At 41.7% G+C, this 16,676-nt stretch overlaps 1 protein-coding gene across 4 annotated transcripts in view; it reads right to left on the reverse strand.

The window, feature by feature from the left end:
• The window catches only part of Wwtr1 (WW domain containing transcription regulator 1), a 152,120-nt gene that overhangs the window by 57,590 nt on the left and 77,854 nt on the right, over positions 1 to 16,676 (reverse strand). For all 4 annotated transcript variants that reach the window (XM_004834436.4, XM_004834435.3, XM_021252994.2 and 1 more), the window contains one exon: positions 7,415 to 7,551. In XM_004834436.4, the coding sequence (XP_004834493.2) occupies positions 7,415 to 7,551 (137 nt within the window). The remainder of the gene's footprint in view (positions 1 to 7,414; positions 7,552 to 16,676) is intronic.

A 16,676-nucleotide genomic window follows, 5' to 3' on the forward strand; every position in this document is an offset into this window, starting at 1 on the left:
ATGTGAAAAACTGAAAGTGGACAGAAGGACAAAAATGTAGAATAGATACTGGGAAATGAGAAGAAAATGTTCAAATGAGAAAGGAAACAAGGGAGAGAGGCAGGGAAAAGGAAAGAAGGGACAAGGGAAAAAAGGAAAATGGAAACAAAGCTTTTGTAAATAAGGAGGGGAAGAGAGGTCAAAGGGGAGATGGGGAAAAAAAGAAGCAGCAAAATATATCATGTACAGGTACAAATTCCCTATGATGAATGTAATTATTATCTATATCTAAAAATGTACCAATAAAAGTTTTGACTCAAAAATAAAATAAAATATAGGGAATAGGGTATGGTGACATGCCTGTAATACTAGTATTTAGAAGCCTGAGGCAGAAAGATCAAGAGTTCAAAGTAAGCTTGGGCTACATAGCAAGACTATCTCAGAAAAAAACAAAACAAAACAGAACCATCAGGCACACTACTGCACACCAGTAGTCCCCACACTTAGGAAACTGAGGCAGGAGGATTGTCATGAGTTCAAGTCCAGCCTAGACTACAAAGTGTGACCCTGTCTCAAAGAGTCAAAAAAATAAACAAACGGCCTGGGCGTGGCAGCGTACACCTGTGATCCCAGAGTTTGAGAGGATGAGGCAGGAGGAAATTGGAAAATGGAAGCCAGTGTAGGATACACAGTGAGTTCAAGGCCAGCCTGAATTATATAATGAGACCCTGCCTCAAAAAAAAAAGAGAAAAGAAAAATTAAGACAAGTGGAATAAACCCATGAAAATATAAGATATCTCTTTATTTTGTATTATATCTTGCTATCACACACAAAAAATTAACTGTTAAAATCTTTTTGAGCCCCCATTTCATATTTTTTTTAATGTCTTAAAAGAATTACAATGAATCCCCTTTGGAAAACCCAAAGAGCAGTTTTCAATAATGTTTAGATTCAATTTTGAAAATATACTGCTTCCTTGAAAAATCTAAGAAAATAAAATGGATTTTCTTTAGGTTTAGAAAACTCTTCCTTTTTAAATCAAGAAATCCCATTTTTCTTAGTTTGGGGTTTTGTTGTTCTGGTTGATGTTCTGGGTTGTTTGTGTGTGTGTGTGTGTGTGTGTGTGTGTGTTAGTGTTTGAGGCAGTGTCTCACTATATATGCAGTTCAGGCTGACCTTGAACTCACTATGTAGTCCAGTCAGTGATCCTCTTGCCTCAGGCTCCTAAATCCTGGAATTACAGGTGTGCAAAGAAAAACCCCTTTCTAACAGAAACCATTTTGCACTTCCTTGGCCCACTAGACTTCCTTTCCTTCCATAAACACACACTTCGCACACAGCAATCCTACCAATGCCCCAGTGCCTCCACCCTCCCCACGTAGTGCATGGGGCTTTTTCATTAGCTTGTTTTGTCCTGCATAACCTGCACAGTTCAAGATGTAGTAAGAGCAGGGCGTGATGGTGCACACCTGTAATCCCAGCACTCGGAACACTGAGGAGGCAGGAAGATTGCTTTGAGTTTGAGGCCAGCCTGGCCTACATACTAAATTCAAGCACAGTGTGAACTATATAGTGAGACCCAGTCTCAAAAATAAATAAATAGAGGTAGTAAGAACATCAGAGCAGGAAAATTCAAGGTAGCCAGATATGTTTGCTATGAACTCACCACATGAATCTGATTTGATGAGGAGCTGGGGCTTGAAAAAGAAAAAAAGAAAAGATAATGAGGCTGTGGTATCCCTGAGCTATTTTATTTGCTTTTGACAAAATGTTTTTAAGTGCCTTTATACACTTCCTAGGGGGGAAGAATGGCCAACTTAGCAAACTGAGCACAGGCAAGATTTCCGTCTTGTCTTGAAAAGCATGCTCTGAAAAATAACAGTCCCACACATATGTGTATAATTTGAGTGTAGATCAAGACTCAGACCTGGAGGACAGACTCACGGCTGGTGAAAAGCACATCTTCAAAGGGAAAAGTGTATGTGTCATTTTTTTTTTAAGAAAAAATTCCTATAGTATTAAAAATATTGGCTGCACTTTACTGAAAGTGTCTGAACTGGCTAGTGCCGGCAGTCTGGTAAAGCTCTTACTGCCTTTATTTTTCCTGTACTGTCTGGGAGGATACTGGCAATGCAGGTCGGGGCCTTATTCCAGCAAGGAGCTCCATTAATGCATGACTGATGAGTGGTACATTATGATTTACCACCCATAGCTAGGATTATCACCAGGAAAAAAAAATTGAGTCACTTTCTCTCGGTGAGAACACTTTAAAATTTGGGATATTTTATGTAGCTGCACAATTTCGTTACCTGTGTGTTGAGACGCGTCACCAGACAAAGGAGCGTTCTCCTCAAACCCCTGTAGGTTCCTGTCCTTTACAGCTCGAAATTGCTGTCTGAGGCGCCACACCAGCTAGTGTCACGATTTGTAAGGAAACGTGGCAAAATGACAAATGCTGTCATAACCTTTGCTGGGGTATTCCTGAGAGCACTGCCCAGGCCCTTCCTCTCAGTAGCCGGGGACCAGGAAAATGAGGAAAGCTAGGCCACTAGTGCACAATAAAACATTTCCTTGGGGCTTACTGTATGCCAGGTACCAAGACGTGTATTACCTAAATATTCCAATTAGCTCTATCAGGTAGGTACTATCAGTACCATCATTTGACAGACAAGGAAAATGAAACCGGGACAAGTTAAATAACTAACCCAACTAATAAATGTCTAATCCAAGAGAAACAGTTTGACTCCAAGTTCTTCCCAGGAACCACTATACAGAATGGTTCCTGCCCTCCACCCCTCAATACAGTCTCACACAGGTCTCGCACACCACCACACCTAAGGAAGGGCTAAGTACATGGCAGGCTCCATCGGGTGTGTTATAGCAGGGCCTGTGGAGACAGGCTTTTCTCCCTACCTCCACCCTCCCTTTCGTTTTTTTTTCTTCCTTTAAAAGATTTTCAGGGAGGAGTGAGGGAGGGAAACTAAAAAGAATTAAGATGTATTATCTATATGTACCAATCTGTCATGATGAATATAATCATTATGTACCATAAACATGTAGTAATAAACATTTAAATTCTTTTTTAATTTTCATGGGTATTAATACTAATTAAAGTCAACAGCCTACTTAAAATGAGATTTTATCTGGTCTGTATTATGGAAAAGCAACTTTCACATGTATAATAATTCTCCCGCTTCACTGTATTAATTAAGAGTATACAAGTTAGGTATGGTGGTGCATGGCTGTAATACCAGCACTTTGGAGACTGAGGTAAGATTGCTGCAAGGTTGAGGCCAGCCTGGGCTACATAGTGAGTTCAAGGCCAGCCTGAACTACACAGCAAGACCCTATCTGAAAAAGAACAAACAAAATTAAATATGTTATCAGCCTCCTAGTGAAAATGATGATATGCCTTACACTAAGTACTCTCGATTCTTTACTATCTAAATCCTCCCAGGTCTTCCTTTCTTCTCCCATTCCCTAGTAATTTCTGGGTTTACAGATTAAAGATCACCAATCTATCCAAACAGAATTAAATTGGGTAAAACCGCACAGTCAACCAAATTTGGTAAATACAAAAACTAAAATGTCACTTAAAAACTACACCATGCTGGAGATGTTTATTTGAATTAAAGTGGAAAAACTTTTTGTAATTTTCCCCTTTAGAGCCTATTCAATTTCATCCAGGTGTTTGAAAATTCAGTGAGTATAAACACCCAACAACTTCGCCAAACTTGAAAACAGTCTTGTAGTCTTACAAACTCATTAACTCCACAATGACTTGAAGGGACATGTCTCTCCTCTTACAATTAAAACATGGTTAGATTTACATGCCAAAGTTTAGAGATCCCCTCTAGGAAGAAGGTTCTTGGGGAAGGGGAGCTGACATGTTTCCACCAGGGGGCGCTATCCTCACTGACAGAAATGCATAGAGTGTTCCTAATTTAAAGCACTTTGCAACCAGCCCAAAAGAATTCTTGAAAGCCTTGGTAATAAAAAATGAAATTGTCTCTTAAAACATAATACACTAAGGTTAAATACAATAAAACTTATCTTTGCACAAAGAGTAACAATAATAAAAGCAGACACTTAACTTTGGCTTGTTAAGTGCCAGGAACAGTTCTGAGCATTTTACATATATAAACCCATGTAGTTTCCGCCTGCTATCAATAATCCCCAATCTGCTCATGGAGAAACTGAGGTACAGTTATGAAATTTAACAGGCTCACCAAACTGACAATTAACAGAGCCAAGATGCAGATTCTAGTAGCCTGGCTCCCAGGTCCATCTACCTAACCTAGAGAAAATAAAGGACCTCAATGAAAAGGAGATTCAGTTCTCGTGTATGTTTAACTATGTCACCAATTACATTACACTCTAGAAATACATCATATTAGCTTTAAAAAGGTATTAAATCTATCATCAGAGAGTAATGTAATTAATGTCATTTTCACATGCATACCTCTTACTAAATGGAACCTATCACTTAAGCTTGCTTATTTGTCAGTTACATTCCACTGAAAAGTATGAAAGTTCTAATTTTAAGAATAAGGAACGCGATTGAAAAACAGAACAAGGAAAAGAGAAAAAGGATCTGCTCTTTTTATCTTAAAGATTTAATGATAAGGAGTATGAACCACAAGCAGAGCTGAAATTTAACATGAAATATTTTGAGTAAATCATTTAAATATTAGGAGTGCATTGTAACTCTAAATTTTCTCCTGATCTTTAGAACTTACTTGGCATTTCTTGGTTAAATTTCCATCTTGGGACACAGCTGTGATTGTCTATAGACAAGGCACTCTAAGCAAGTACTCGAACATTGTTGGAAAAATCCCAGAATGTGTGTCTTAAGAAATTCACTACCTCAACTTATTAGAATTCTGGAAAGTATGGTATTTTACTCGGCTACAAGTAAATATGTTTCAGAATGTTTAGATTACAACTTCTTTAGACAAACTTTACCAGTACAATGGGACTTCTAGTGTGAGTGCACGTGCAGGCTAACCCTCATCTGCCTTTGATATAAACTTAAGCATTCAACAACCTTAATTTAGTCTCCTTCGCACTTGTACAATTTGGGGGTGGAGGGAGACAGCTGGCCTTGAACTCTATGTCACACAGGCTGGCCCCGACCTGCAATCCTGCCTCAGCCTCCCAAGTGCTGAGATTACAGGTGTGTGCCACCATACCTGGCTGACTAGTATAATCTTTTTAAATTAAAAATAGTGCATAATGGCTGGGGATTTAGCTCAGTGGTGCCACGCCTGCCTTGCAAGTGCAAGGTCGAGTTTGATCCCCCATACCAAAAAAAAAAAATGCATAAAAAAGCATGACTAAGCACACTGAGCCCATATTTTGTATACTAGCAACACACTGGAAACATAAATGTCCATGAGGTGGGAGCTATTAAATAAACTATTTATAGTATATCAGTATGTTGGACTATTAGGCATTTTCTAGAAAGAATGAGGAAGTTCCATGAGTGTGGATATAAAAGCAAGAAGAGTAAGGTACAAAACAGCAGGCATCATGTGCTAGCATTTGTGTGGGTACCACACCACGAAACTGGAAACACTGAATGCTTCCTAGAAGCACCTTCTAGAAGAATGTCAGATTCTTTTTTACCATTCTGTCTCATGAAAGATTTTTTTCCAACTTTAATTGATTACAAAGCTAAGGTCCAGGGATGCAGTAGTGCAGTTGTACAGCACATGTATCATATGTGAGGCCCTGAGATCAATCCCCAGCACCAAAAAAAAAAATATTTAAGGTCTAAACTGTAATAATAATAAGTTTGTAGAATTTTTAATGAAAGTTAAATAGTGATAGAAATCATGGACTAGTCTAATGTCACCTAATTTGAGGCTTCTTCACTACAGCGGAGCCTGCTTTCTGTGTGCATGCTAATATATATTTGTGACAAATGATTAATGGGAAGCTTTGGCTTATCCTAGTGGGAGAAGGAACACAACAGAGGTTTCCCCACGAAATCTGCTCTTTGGATATAACGCACACCTTCAAGCATTGACCAGAAGGTGCAGACACCTGGAAGAGCTCCAGTCTACTTGAGCTCAGACTCACTCTGGCTAAGCATAGTAAGAGGCAGGCAAGGGAGTCCAGGAATAATACTTCCCTTTTTATCCTGTTTATTCCTGAAAAATCCAGCAAGCGTCTCTTTTTACTCCCTAAAATTAACTGTTCTGTGAATAAAGCAGTCTCTGGATATCGAATCTTAAATGGAAAGTTATCTGAAAACAGCAACAACCCCCCTCCCATTCTTTTTGGAGAAAGGGTCTTGCTATGTAGCCTAGGCTGGCCTCGAATTCAGTGATCCTCCTGCCTCATCCTCCCAAGTACTGGAATTGCAGGCATGTGCCACCATGCCCGGCCTGAAAACAGTAGCAAAAATTGGCCCTCTTTTTTTATTTTTAGCCCTCAAAGGGATGGGAGAAAATGACTAAGCAACAACTGGCTACTTTGGAGGCTGCAGAGACTTCATTCACTTGTGCTTACCTCCAGTGGACATAACCTTAGTGTTTTTGAAGTAAAAGTAATAAGCAAAAAATATTCTCTTCTCAGTCTAAAAGTCACAGACGAACACTGGGACTGAGTAAAAATATTACCCTGGGGTAGGTCTGGGGAGAAACCACTTGCAATTTATGCAACGGTTAACAGCACTGAGTGAATCTTTATCTTCTCGGTAGATAAAGCAACTTTGACACAATTTTTTTTGCTTCCCACTTTATCATTCGTTTTTACAGGTGTAGTTATAATTCATTACTATTTCTTCATGAGACTGGATCAAAAAACCCTTCCGGGTTCAATTCTTATTTTGAAATAGGGTCTTGGTTGCTAAGTTGCCCAGGCGGGGCTCAAAATTGCAGTCCTCCTGCCTCAGCCTCCCAGAGTACTAGAATTACAAACATGCTCCACCATGTCCATTTTAACTGCATTCTAAAGTCAAAAGAACCAAAGTCCAAACTCCAGTTCTGCTATCCACGTGCTCTAGGACTTTGGGAAGGTTTCCTAGTCCACACAACGGGGATTGTTACTTCTGAGAGGTGGTTTTGAGGATTCAATGAGGGAAGGCATGAAAACACCTCCCTTCCCTGCTGCAGACACACTGTGTTCTAAATCTAGACTCACAGAGAGGGGTACGGCCCTACTTGCCTAGTGTAGATGAAGACAGGAAGCCTAGGTGATTTTCAAAAGCAGCCTTGATTCAGGCCACTGGAGAGAATGCCAGAATTGCAGGGTAAAGCCAAGGGAATCATGTCATGAGCCAAAGAGGCCAAGAAGCAGGAGGATAATGTGGTGAAGAGGATACCACTGGGTCCATAGAGAGGCACGGAGACACCAGAGCTGCTCTGAGCCCCCGACCCCTCAGCTGGACACGGTCCCTTCAGCTGGACGCTGAAGCTTGCGGCTTACCCAGATTTGGCTGGGACACGGCCATGGCCCTCTGAGGCACTGGTGTGGAAGTGATGGCAGGGTGGAGGCTCAGATGATTCAGGGGCTGATTCATCGCCTTCCTAGGGTCTTGCCATGTGGTGATTTTTTCTATGTGACTAAAAGAAGGAAAACAATTCATTACTTTTTTAAATTGTCAGCATGACCATCATCATCACCAATCAAAGCACAGCCCTTAGGTGACACTGTTTCTTCCCTTTGGATCTGCTCACAAGTGGCTGGAAAACGGTGTTTGGTTTCACCTGAGAACACACTTGCCCACTGAGCCCTCTGACCCAGTTGGGTCACAGTGGGGATTTTGCGGAGGGCTCTCTGAACACAAGCCTATGATTAGCCCAAGAAGCCTGAGCTCACCAGCTCCTCAGTGCCTCCCTATACCTACTCACAAATGCCACGGGGCTGGCTCCTGTCCAAAGCAGAACCTGTGCCCTCCCCTTCCCCTTTGGCCCCCAGGATCTCCCCACTTGGGGAAGTGACACAACCACACTCCCTCTGCTGCCCTCAGTCCCCTACCATAACAGTGCAGAGCTCGCACTAGGAGCATGGCACTTCAGGGCCCACTAGGGCAATGCCCCAAACCCTCTAGCAGCTAGAATCTACCACAGATAGGAAGGGTGTCCACACCAGAGGACAGCGTAGTAGGAAATGAGCTAGCAGGGTAAGCAAGTTTGGAATGATGGTGGAGAAACAGGTCCTTTACTGAGGCAAGATGATCATATACAACTTCGAACATTTGTTATTATGACCTCATGTCAGAGAAGCAAGCCCAAGAACTTTGGCCCAAGGTTTCTAGTACAGAGTACTGCCTCCCGAAACACATTAGAAGGCAATTTTACTGCCTCCCAGATTCCGCCTCACTCCATCAAACACACACACACACACACACACACACACACACACACACGCACACACACCATCTTTTTTAATCCTAGAGATGCAATCCAGGCTTCAAACATATTAGGCAAATGCTCTGCCACTGAGTTACACCCACACCCAGCCTTGTAAGTCTTTTTGAAAAATAAATAGATTCATCTAGCACCCCTATTTTGCTTTAGAAATTTTTTTCTTTTGACATACTGGAGACTGGACCCAGGGTCTTCACAGTGAGCTATATCTCCAGCCCTATTTATTTATTTATTTATTATTTAATATTCATCCATCCATCCATTCATTTATTCATTCATTTTTTTGAGACAATCTTGCTAAATCACGAAGTTGCCCAGGCTAGGCTTGAACTTGTGATTCTTTTGCCTCAGCCCTGCAGAGTGCTGGAGCATAGACCATTTTATATTCAACAAAGTCAAAATTTGATAGAAGAAATTGAAAGCTAGCCCTTTGTTCTGGCCTTATGACTGGGTTTGCCTCTTCCCTGTTAAATCCCACACACCACTGACCCTTCAACACATAAGAAAAGTAGTATGATTTTTTTTTTCTGTTAAACACACCCTAATTTTCTGGGGAGATTATTTGTTGAAGCAGAGTATCCTTGTGTAACCTAGACTGACCTTGAACTCACTATGTAGCCCAGGCTGCAGCACCCAGACTCAGCCTCAAGTACATTAAGATTACAAACATGTATAACCATTCCCAGCAACATCTTAATTTTGAGTAACAATGGCCTCTTTTGAATCGCTGATGTAAGAAACAACTATTACTATCACTTGGTTTAATCCTAGGTCTAGAAACTTCCCTGCACTTAAGTTATATTTATCTTGTTTTCTGTTGTTTCCACACATTGAAATGCTGCTATTGGATTCTTCATCCAAGACTTGAAGGTATTATCCTAGGGAACTCTTTCACTGTCTTGTGTGCAGACTTGGATGTTTTCCCAAGATCTTTAAATAAGCATGATTTTATAAAGGTCAGCTATAGAGTGCCTTGCACAAGAGTCCCTGGGTTCAATTCCCAGGACCAAAACAAGAGAGTCAAAGCCAGGTGTGGTGGCACACACCTGTAATCCCAGCTCTCAGGAGGATGAGACAGGAGAATTACTGTGAGTTTCAGGTCAGCCTGGGTCACACAGTGAGTTCAAGGCCAGCCTTAACTACATAGTGAGACCCTGTTTCAAAAAAAAAAAAACAGCCTTGAGAAGGCGAGGAGAGTTCAGATCAACTGTTGAGTGTCAATACTGTAAGCGTGATCATCAATCTTCCCAAGAGAGAAAAATTAGTCAAAAATGAGCTAAAGTAAAAATGAAAGGACCAGGACTATTTTGTAAGAAAAAGAATACAGAGGGCCGGGGATTTAGCTCAGTGGTTCTGGCACCTGCAGCACAAGCACCAAGTCTGGGGTTCGATCTCCGGTATGAAAAAAAAGAACAACCAAAAAAAAAAAGAATACAGAGAAAGACTGAATTAAAGAATAAGAACCATTTCCCTAAGCTTTAAAAGAATGAGAATGACAAGGTCTCATTTGTGTCTTCAGTTTTGCCACAGTAACTCTGTTGAAAGCTTTCATAAAATCCTCATTCTACCTTTGGGCTCAGTAAACTCAGCCTCAGGACATTTGTTATAGGCTTCTAGACAGAGAAACTAATTGATGACAATGTCAGAGTTAAGTAAACTCTCTTCAGCAAAGAAATTAGAGCTAAGAAACTGATTATTCCTCCAGGGCCCATTCTAACTAAAAAAAAAAAAATGCTTCCCAAGTTGGGCAAATCCTACATAATCACAAGCCTCTCTGGGACCATAACAGGGGAGTCCTGCTGTGTTTCATGAACCTTTTCAGGCTCCATGACACCGGAGATATTGAAGTTGTGTTAGAACTGACATCAGTGCCCAAATATACTTCAGAGTGAGATGCAGCAATATATACTGCTTGCCGGAAGATACATAGTCAGTTGTCACCAGAAATTCAGCTACCAAGCCCAGTGAAGTGACACACACCTGTGATCCCAGCACTCTGGGAGGCAGGGGCAGGAGCACTGCAAGTTTTGAGCCCAGCCTGGGCAACCTAGGAAGACTCTGTCTCAAGATAAAAATACAAAAAGAAAAGAGCTGGGGATGTAACTCAGTGTAAAGGCCCTGGGTTCAATCCCCAGCATTACACACAGAGGGAGGGAAATTCAGCTACCAGAGGGAGGAATCATGCAGGAGCTAGAATGATGGATTCCCAAATGCTGGCTCCTCTGTCCTCTCATCATGAACAAACAGGCTGTGGCTCCTGATCATGGAAGAAACAGGAAAGTCCAAAAAGCCCATACTGGAAGTGGTGGATGAGCCCAGCTACCTAAGGAGTGCCACCGCAGCCTGCCAGCCTGTTCCCTGGGACAGAGCTCGAGTCTTCAGAGAGGGTACTCCTGCCCTCATCCTGATAGATCAGATCCCAAAGATGAAGAATTCACCCCACAGCTTGAGGCCCCAGAACTCCCACTGTGCCATGGGAGCTTCTACAGCCCACCCTTCCAACTCCACACTGGCCAACACTCTTAAAGGGGTTTTGTTCCCAGCAGATTTGTTAATTAAAGTGTCACTCACTGTATTCCCCAAAGACTCAAGTGTGAGAGGAGCCTTTCTTTCATGAGCAGTTCTCAGTGCTCTTCTACAGCTCACAGAAGAAAGCCACTGAAATTCCCAGCCTCAGCAGAGCAGTCAACTTGGTAAGGCCTGACTTCCGTGCCTCTGAAGTGGCTCCCAGGCAGCATACAGAAAGCAAGGGATGCTGTATCGCTCCCAAGAGGCACTTAATGCACCACTGATGATTTGATTTGAAAACAAATTCTATTTGTTCAACTCATTTTGAGCCTAGGGCTCTGGCTCTCCCCTCTCCTCTCCAGGCTCAAAGGATGCCATTCACTTTCATTCTCCTGTCTCATCTCTCTCCCTCTGTCTTACAGACATCACTTCCTCTCTCCTGTTTCTCTGTGTAACCTGCTGCTTGCCAGGACCTGAAGTTTAGCTCCATTAATCCCTACTTCCCTACCATTCCCACCTCTTTCCGGTCTTCATTCCCCTCCTGGGTCTAATTTAAGAAAAAATTTCCTGCTGTTTTAAAAGTGTAGCATATCTCAGGAATCAACATATATGCACACACAAATATATATTTAATCTACCTATTCTATGTGCATTCCATCAACATATGCTATTTATAGTTTTCACATTGAAAATGGAACAAAGAAAGAATTTTTTTTCTTTCCTTATCTAAACTCCTTTGTACTTTGCTGGTTTTTATCAGGGACTCTGGATTGTTTTCATAACCTAAAAGTCAAAATACGCATGAAAGTACAAAAAAAGAAAAAGGACAATTGATACATGAATGTCCAGGCCACAGGGTACTAAAGGTTACTGAAGTGGTGTATGCCTACAATAAGAGCACTCTGGGAGGCTGACGCAGGGGGATCATAAATTCCAGCCCAGTCCGGACAATTTAGCAGGTTAGCAGACCTTGTCTCAAAATAAAATATAAAAATTAAAAAAAAAAAAAAGAAGCAGGGTGTGGTGGTACATGCATATAATCTCAGCCCTTGGGAGGTTGAGCCAAGAAGACCATAGAAAATTTGAGGCAAGCCTGGGCTTCACAGTGAGATCTTGTCTCCAAACAAACAAACAAACAAACACACAAGGGCTGGAGATGTAGCTCAGTACAAAGGCCCTGAGTTAAATCCCAAGTACCAAAAAAAAAAAAAAGTTACTAAAGATAAACCACAAATTTGGCCCATTATCTTCATTCAGCATGCCCCAAATAAGAAAAGAAATGGAATCAATTACTTGGCCCAATGTCACTTATAAAGAAAAAGAGTACAAGATCCTAAGGGAAAGGAAAATTTCTCTTGACAGCAAAATTTTTTTCCTAGACTTAAAAAAAATCCCCCACAAGGGGTTTACATGACAGGCCTTCAGCATCACATGGTACTAAAATGTACCCACAACCAGTGATGGCGAATCTTTTATAGCTTTCCATGATACAAACAGCCTGCTGCGGTTCATGTGCCATAGGTTTGCCACCACTGCCCAACATAAATCTAATGGGGAGCAGACATCCTCTTTCCGCTGAAGGCCCCTAGATCACTATTTCCCATTTCCACATGGCCTCCTTCTTTCACAGCCCAGCTTCTGGCTTCCACCACAGTGAGGCTCTGTCCCACAGCTGCCCGGGTCAGAAAAGACCTTCAACCAGGTGTGGTGGTGCACGCCTGTAGTGCCAGGACTCAGACTGCTGCAAGTTCAAGGCCAGCCTTGACTACATAGTGAGACCCTGTCTGGAAAAAAAAAAAAAGGAAAAGAAAGTAGCTCACAAGGCCAGTGCTTCTCTGAGAAGATACTTGGCTTACTGAAAACTGTGTGTGAGACCAGTTTTCCCTGTGAATTAATACTGTCTTCAATAAAGACATTTAGAAAGCCATTTTTACTAATTTGGTTAATTCTGTGTTTTAGAGTTTAAAATGTTGCTGTAGTGGCATGGGCAGCACTCTTACCCTCCCTGTCACCACCCCCTCGGCCCTCAGGGACTGGCCCCTGCCATGGGGGAGTGAAGGAATTGTTATTTTTGCTGGTTTCCTCCTCTCCAGCCACTGCTACCTCCTTCCTGACCTTTCCCCTAGATGAGGCAATGGCCTGTGGGTTTCCTCTCCCCAAATCTATCTAGCTTGCCTTCTTTCCTTCTTCTCTTTTCTTTCTTCTCCCATTCTCTACCCTCATATCACAAGAATATCTGGGATCCAGGACACCCCTGGGCCCTGAGTCTTCACCACCCATGAAATAAAAGCTCTACTCACACGGCCATGTCTCGGACACAGTCATACTGCCAGAGTGGCCTTGCAGAATCTGCAAAGACCTGACTCCTGGGAGTCACTTGTACCTGGGAACTTGGACTTTAATACTAGCTCTGATCCTGTTCAGAACAAGTCATTTAATCCATCCTAGGCTCAGCACCCATCTCATAAGACAAAGTTAAAAGAAAGAAAAATGTCAAACAAATATGCCAAAACCTCTCTGTGAGGGTAAAACAGGTCTGCTCTGGGAATCTTAAGACCAGCAAAGTCACTGACAGGTTTCTGGACCAGTTCACCAGGGTTCCCAAGTTCACTTGCTCAGTATTCGCAACTTTTGGGTCAAGTTCATTAAACAACCATGGCCTATACCTACTCTGTATGGTGCGTGGTGCACTGGGTAGAGATAAAAACGAAAAGTACCTTTTAAATATAAAATCCTGACTAGCAGCAAAACCATTAAAGGCAAAGGTAAAATCTTATCTGTAAAAATAGAATCTACCAGCTTCAAGCCACCCAGGAAAAGGCTTGGTGTTTGGGATGAATTTACCCTCCAGTTCTTGACCCATTACACTAACTTTATGGAGGGAAGCCACATGACAAAGACTTTCTGAAATAAAGAAGGCCTATGTAATACAATTTGTATTGCTGGAAGCGTACAAAGATATAAAAATAGGAATGACACAAGCACTTTGTTTTGAAAAAAATTAGAATTCTTACTGTGTTGTTTATTTCACAAGGCAAAGATTGTCTTTAAATGTTTTGTCTTTTTTTTACTACCCATCCCCTCCATCTCCTCTTCCTTAACATATTGGGGTTTCCAATTAGTGTCAGACATCACCATCAACAGAGATGTCAGGACAAGACTTAAGGGCAAGCTCCAACCTGCCTCTTTCCCTCAGCCACAGCCTAGCAAGGCAGTTAAGGAGAAACACACCAAAGAGATGGCAGTTGAAAGGCAGCCTGGGTCATAACACTAAGGCCAAGCGAGTGGTTCAGGACTCAGTTCCTTTCAATGCTACTTGTCTTCCTTCATCTCCTTGATGAAGTTTCTCTTTAACCTGTTCCTCCCTCTTATTTTTAGAGTTATCATTTCTCTTGCTATGGAATATATGTTCTTCTGGTGACCCTGGAGCACAGTAAAGTGCTCTGCACACAGCAGGCATTTGAAAAATAAACTTTTGCAACCCCTATGATATTTACAAGCCCAATTTAGGGTATAGGTAAATTTTCATATTTTATTCCTTTTTTGTTGTGGTGGTGGTACTAGGGACTGAACTCCAGGGTGCTCTACCAATGAGCTACATCTCTCAGTCTCACTAGGTTTCTCAGACTGGGCTTGAACTTGCAATCAATCCTTCCAGCCTCCCAAGTGGCTGGGATTACAGGTGTGTGCCACTGCAGCCAGATTCAATTTTCATACATTAGAAAATCAGATTTTAAAGACTTTTTTATCTGCTAGGTCAGTTCACTACTCTATTAAGGTTACATCAAATGTATATACCAAAGACAATTTGCTTAAAAATAGCTAAATGAAATAGCTTTGCAACTTGATTTTTGTGAGCTGGTCCAATAGGACCCACTCATGTTAAAAATGGAAATTAAAACAGATTTGGATGAGGTTGATAAATTCTCAGATAGGGCTTGCCAAGTAAATTTGACCCATTGTCAGCAGACAACAAATGCTCTGCCAATTTTTAATCCCATCCCAGACGGCAAGGAGACTTGCCCAAGACTTACATTAATGTTTTGAAATTTTTCCCAATTAGAATTAAAACATAAATATGCAAAACTGACTTACTTTTCTGTTGTATTTCAGGGAAAGATACTATATGTCTTTCAGTCTAATCTAGTAATGTGTACCTGTTTAAATTTCACAACCTAGAAAATGGCATATCTTATGCTTGTATTTCTTGTACTTCCTTTTGTTTTGTTTTGCTTTTTGGCCAAAGGCACTTACTTAGCTCTTCTGACTGACACCAGAGAACAGAATCAACTGGTGTATATGCTTATTAATTCTCCCAGGCCCAAATGCACACTATTTCTCCAAGTACAGTTGTCACCTACAACCAGAAGGCCACACTCAGGAGTGAGCAGAGTGGTAGCCCACCACAGTGGGGTCCCATACCAGTGGGCATCGACATTGCTGTGGATTCTCAGCCTCAGCTCACAGTCTGCAGCTAAACTGGCAACCTGGCTTGATCTTGTTCCTAACAGGAAGATCAGTTGCCCTCCAGCATATTCTCCCCCTCTGCTTAAGCCTATCAGTCCACTTGGATAATAAAAGTTTGCTTTTGAATTTCCATACATTGAGAATCAAAAATAAAGTACTACCTCTTCACATGCCTAAACAGATACAAAGACTATGTTTCACTGTACTGTATTTCTAAAGAGATCAGTCTCCCTCTAATGGTCATTCTTCCTTTTGTCACCCCAACAGATTCTCTGTCCCAAAGCAGCTTTCGTAACTGATTACAATTCTTCCAATCAGTCTAAATCCCACACAGCACACAGCACCGTCCCCTGCTATTCAAATGTAGTAGAATAAAACAGGTAAAAGTCATGCTGCAAATGTACATAAATGACACCTCCATTAGTAAAACATTCAGTTTAAATCCCAAAGGAATAAAAACTGACCATTGTGCCATACAATACAGGTGACTGTTCACATAACAGAAATATGATGAGAAAGCTCATCTTTCTTGAAAACCACAAAGAATTTCTAGTTAAAAGGTTCCGGTTAGATTTTCGCTTAGCCAGTTCATCAAACATAGCCGCAGTCTATGACACAGGAATAATAACTCATTTATAAAAAGAAGAGGTTTAGGATCTTCTAATAAAAGATGATACAAAACCAGAAGCATTATTTTGGTGCATGCTTCCGGTCTCCACCATTCACTTGCCAATTCAAAAAATTTCAGAGTTCTCTGGAATTCCAAATGAATGGCAGGGATTGTATTTTTAACTACCAGGCTCTAATCCCTTACTTCCATCACAGCCTTGCCAAGAAGCCTTCACTTGTTTAAATTAGCAGCAGCAGCAGTGTGAAGAGGACTTCCGCCGTGGCCAGCTGTGGAGATCTGTCTACCTTAAATCCTTTCCACTGAGCGCCACAGGCTTTTCTGCAGACTCATTCAGCCTGAATCTCCTTAGTCAGAACAGAGAAGGAGTCGAACTGAGTGGCTGTAGGCCAGGACCAAAGAAGCAGTGAGAGCCGCCTAGGGAACTGTAAGATCTTAATATCCGTGGTTCCTGCAGGAGTTTATTTACCAGCATTTTGTGCCGGGAGTGAGAAAGAAAAGGACACTATGAATGTGTCATTTCTTGGAGAAAACCATTTTGGGAAAAGGGTGACTCATCCACACAGCCTCACAGCATGAATCACTGCAGAGGGTGAGCAGTTCAGCCATTGTGCGAGAGACACCCCGTCATCTGCTCCAGCTCCCCAACATCACCCAACACTGGCAATTCTGACCTTGCCTCTGCAATCCGAGCCAAATTCTTGCTTAACCTCAT

This window comes from Heterocephalus glaber, unplaced genomic scaffold (assembly GCF_053883595.1).
Source record: "Heterocephalus glaber isolate CG9 unplaced genomic scaffold, H.glaber_assembly_v1.0 deba00001504, whole genome shotgun sequence".
In the NCBI taxonomy this organism is placed as follows: domain Eukaryota; kingdom Metazoa; phylum Chordata; class Mammalia; order Rodentia; family Bathyergidae; genus Heterocephalus; species Heterocephalus glaber.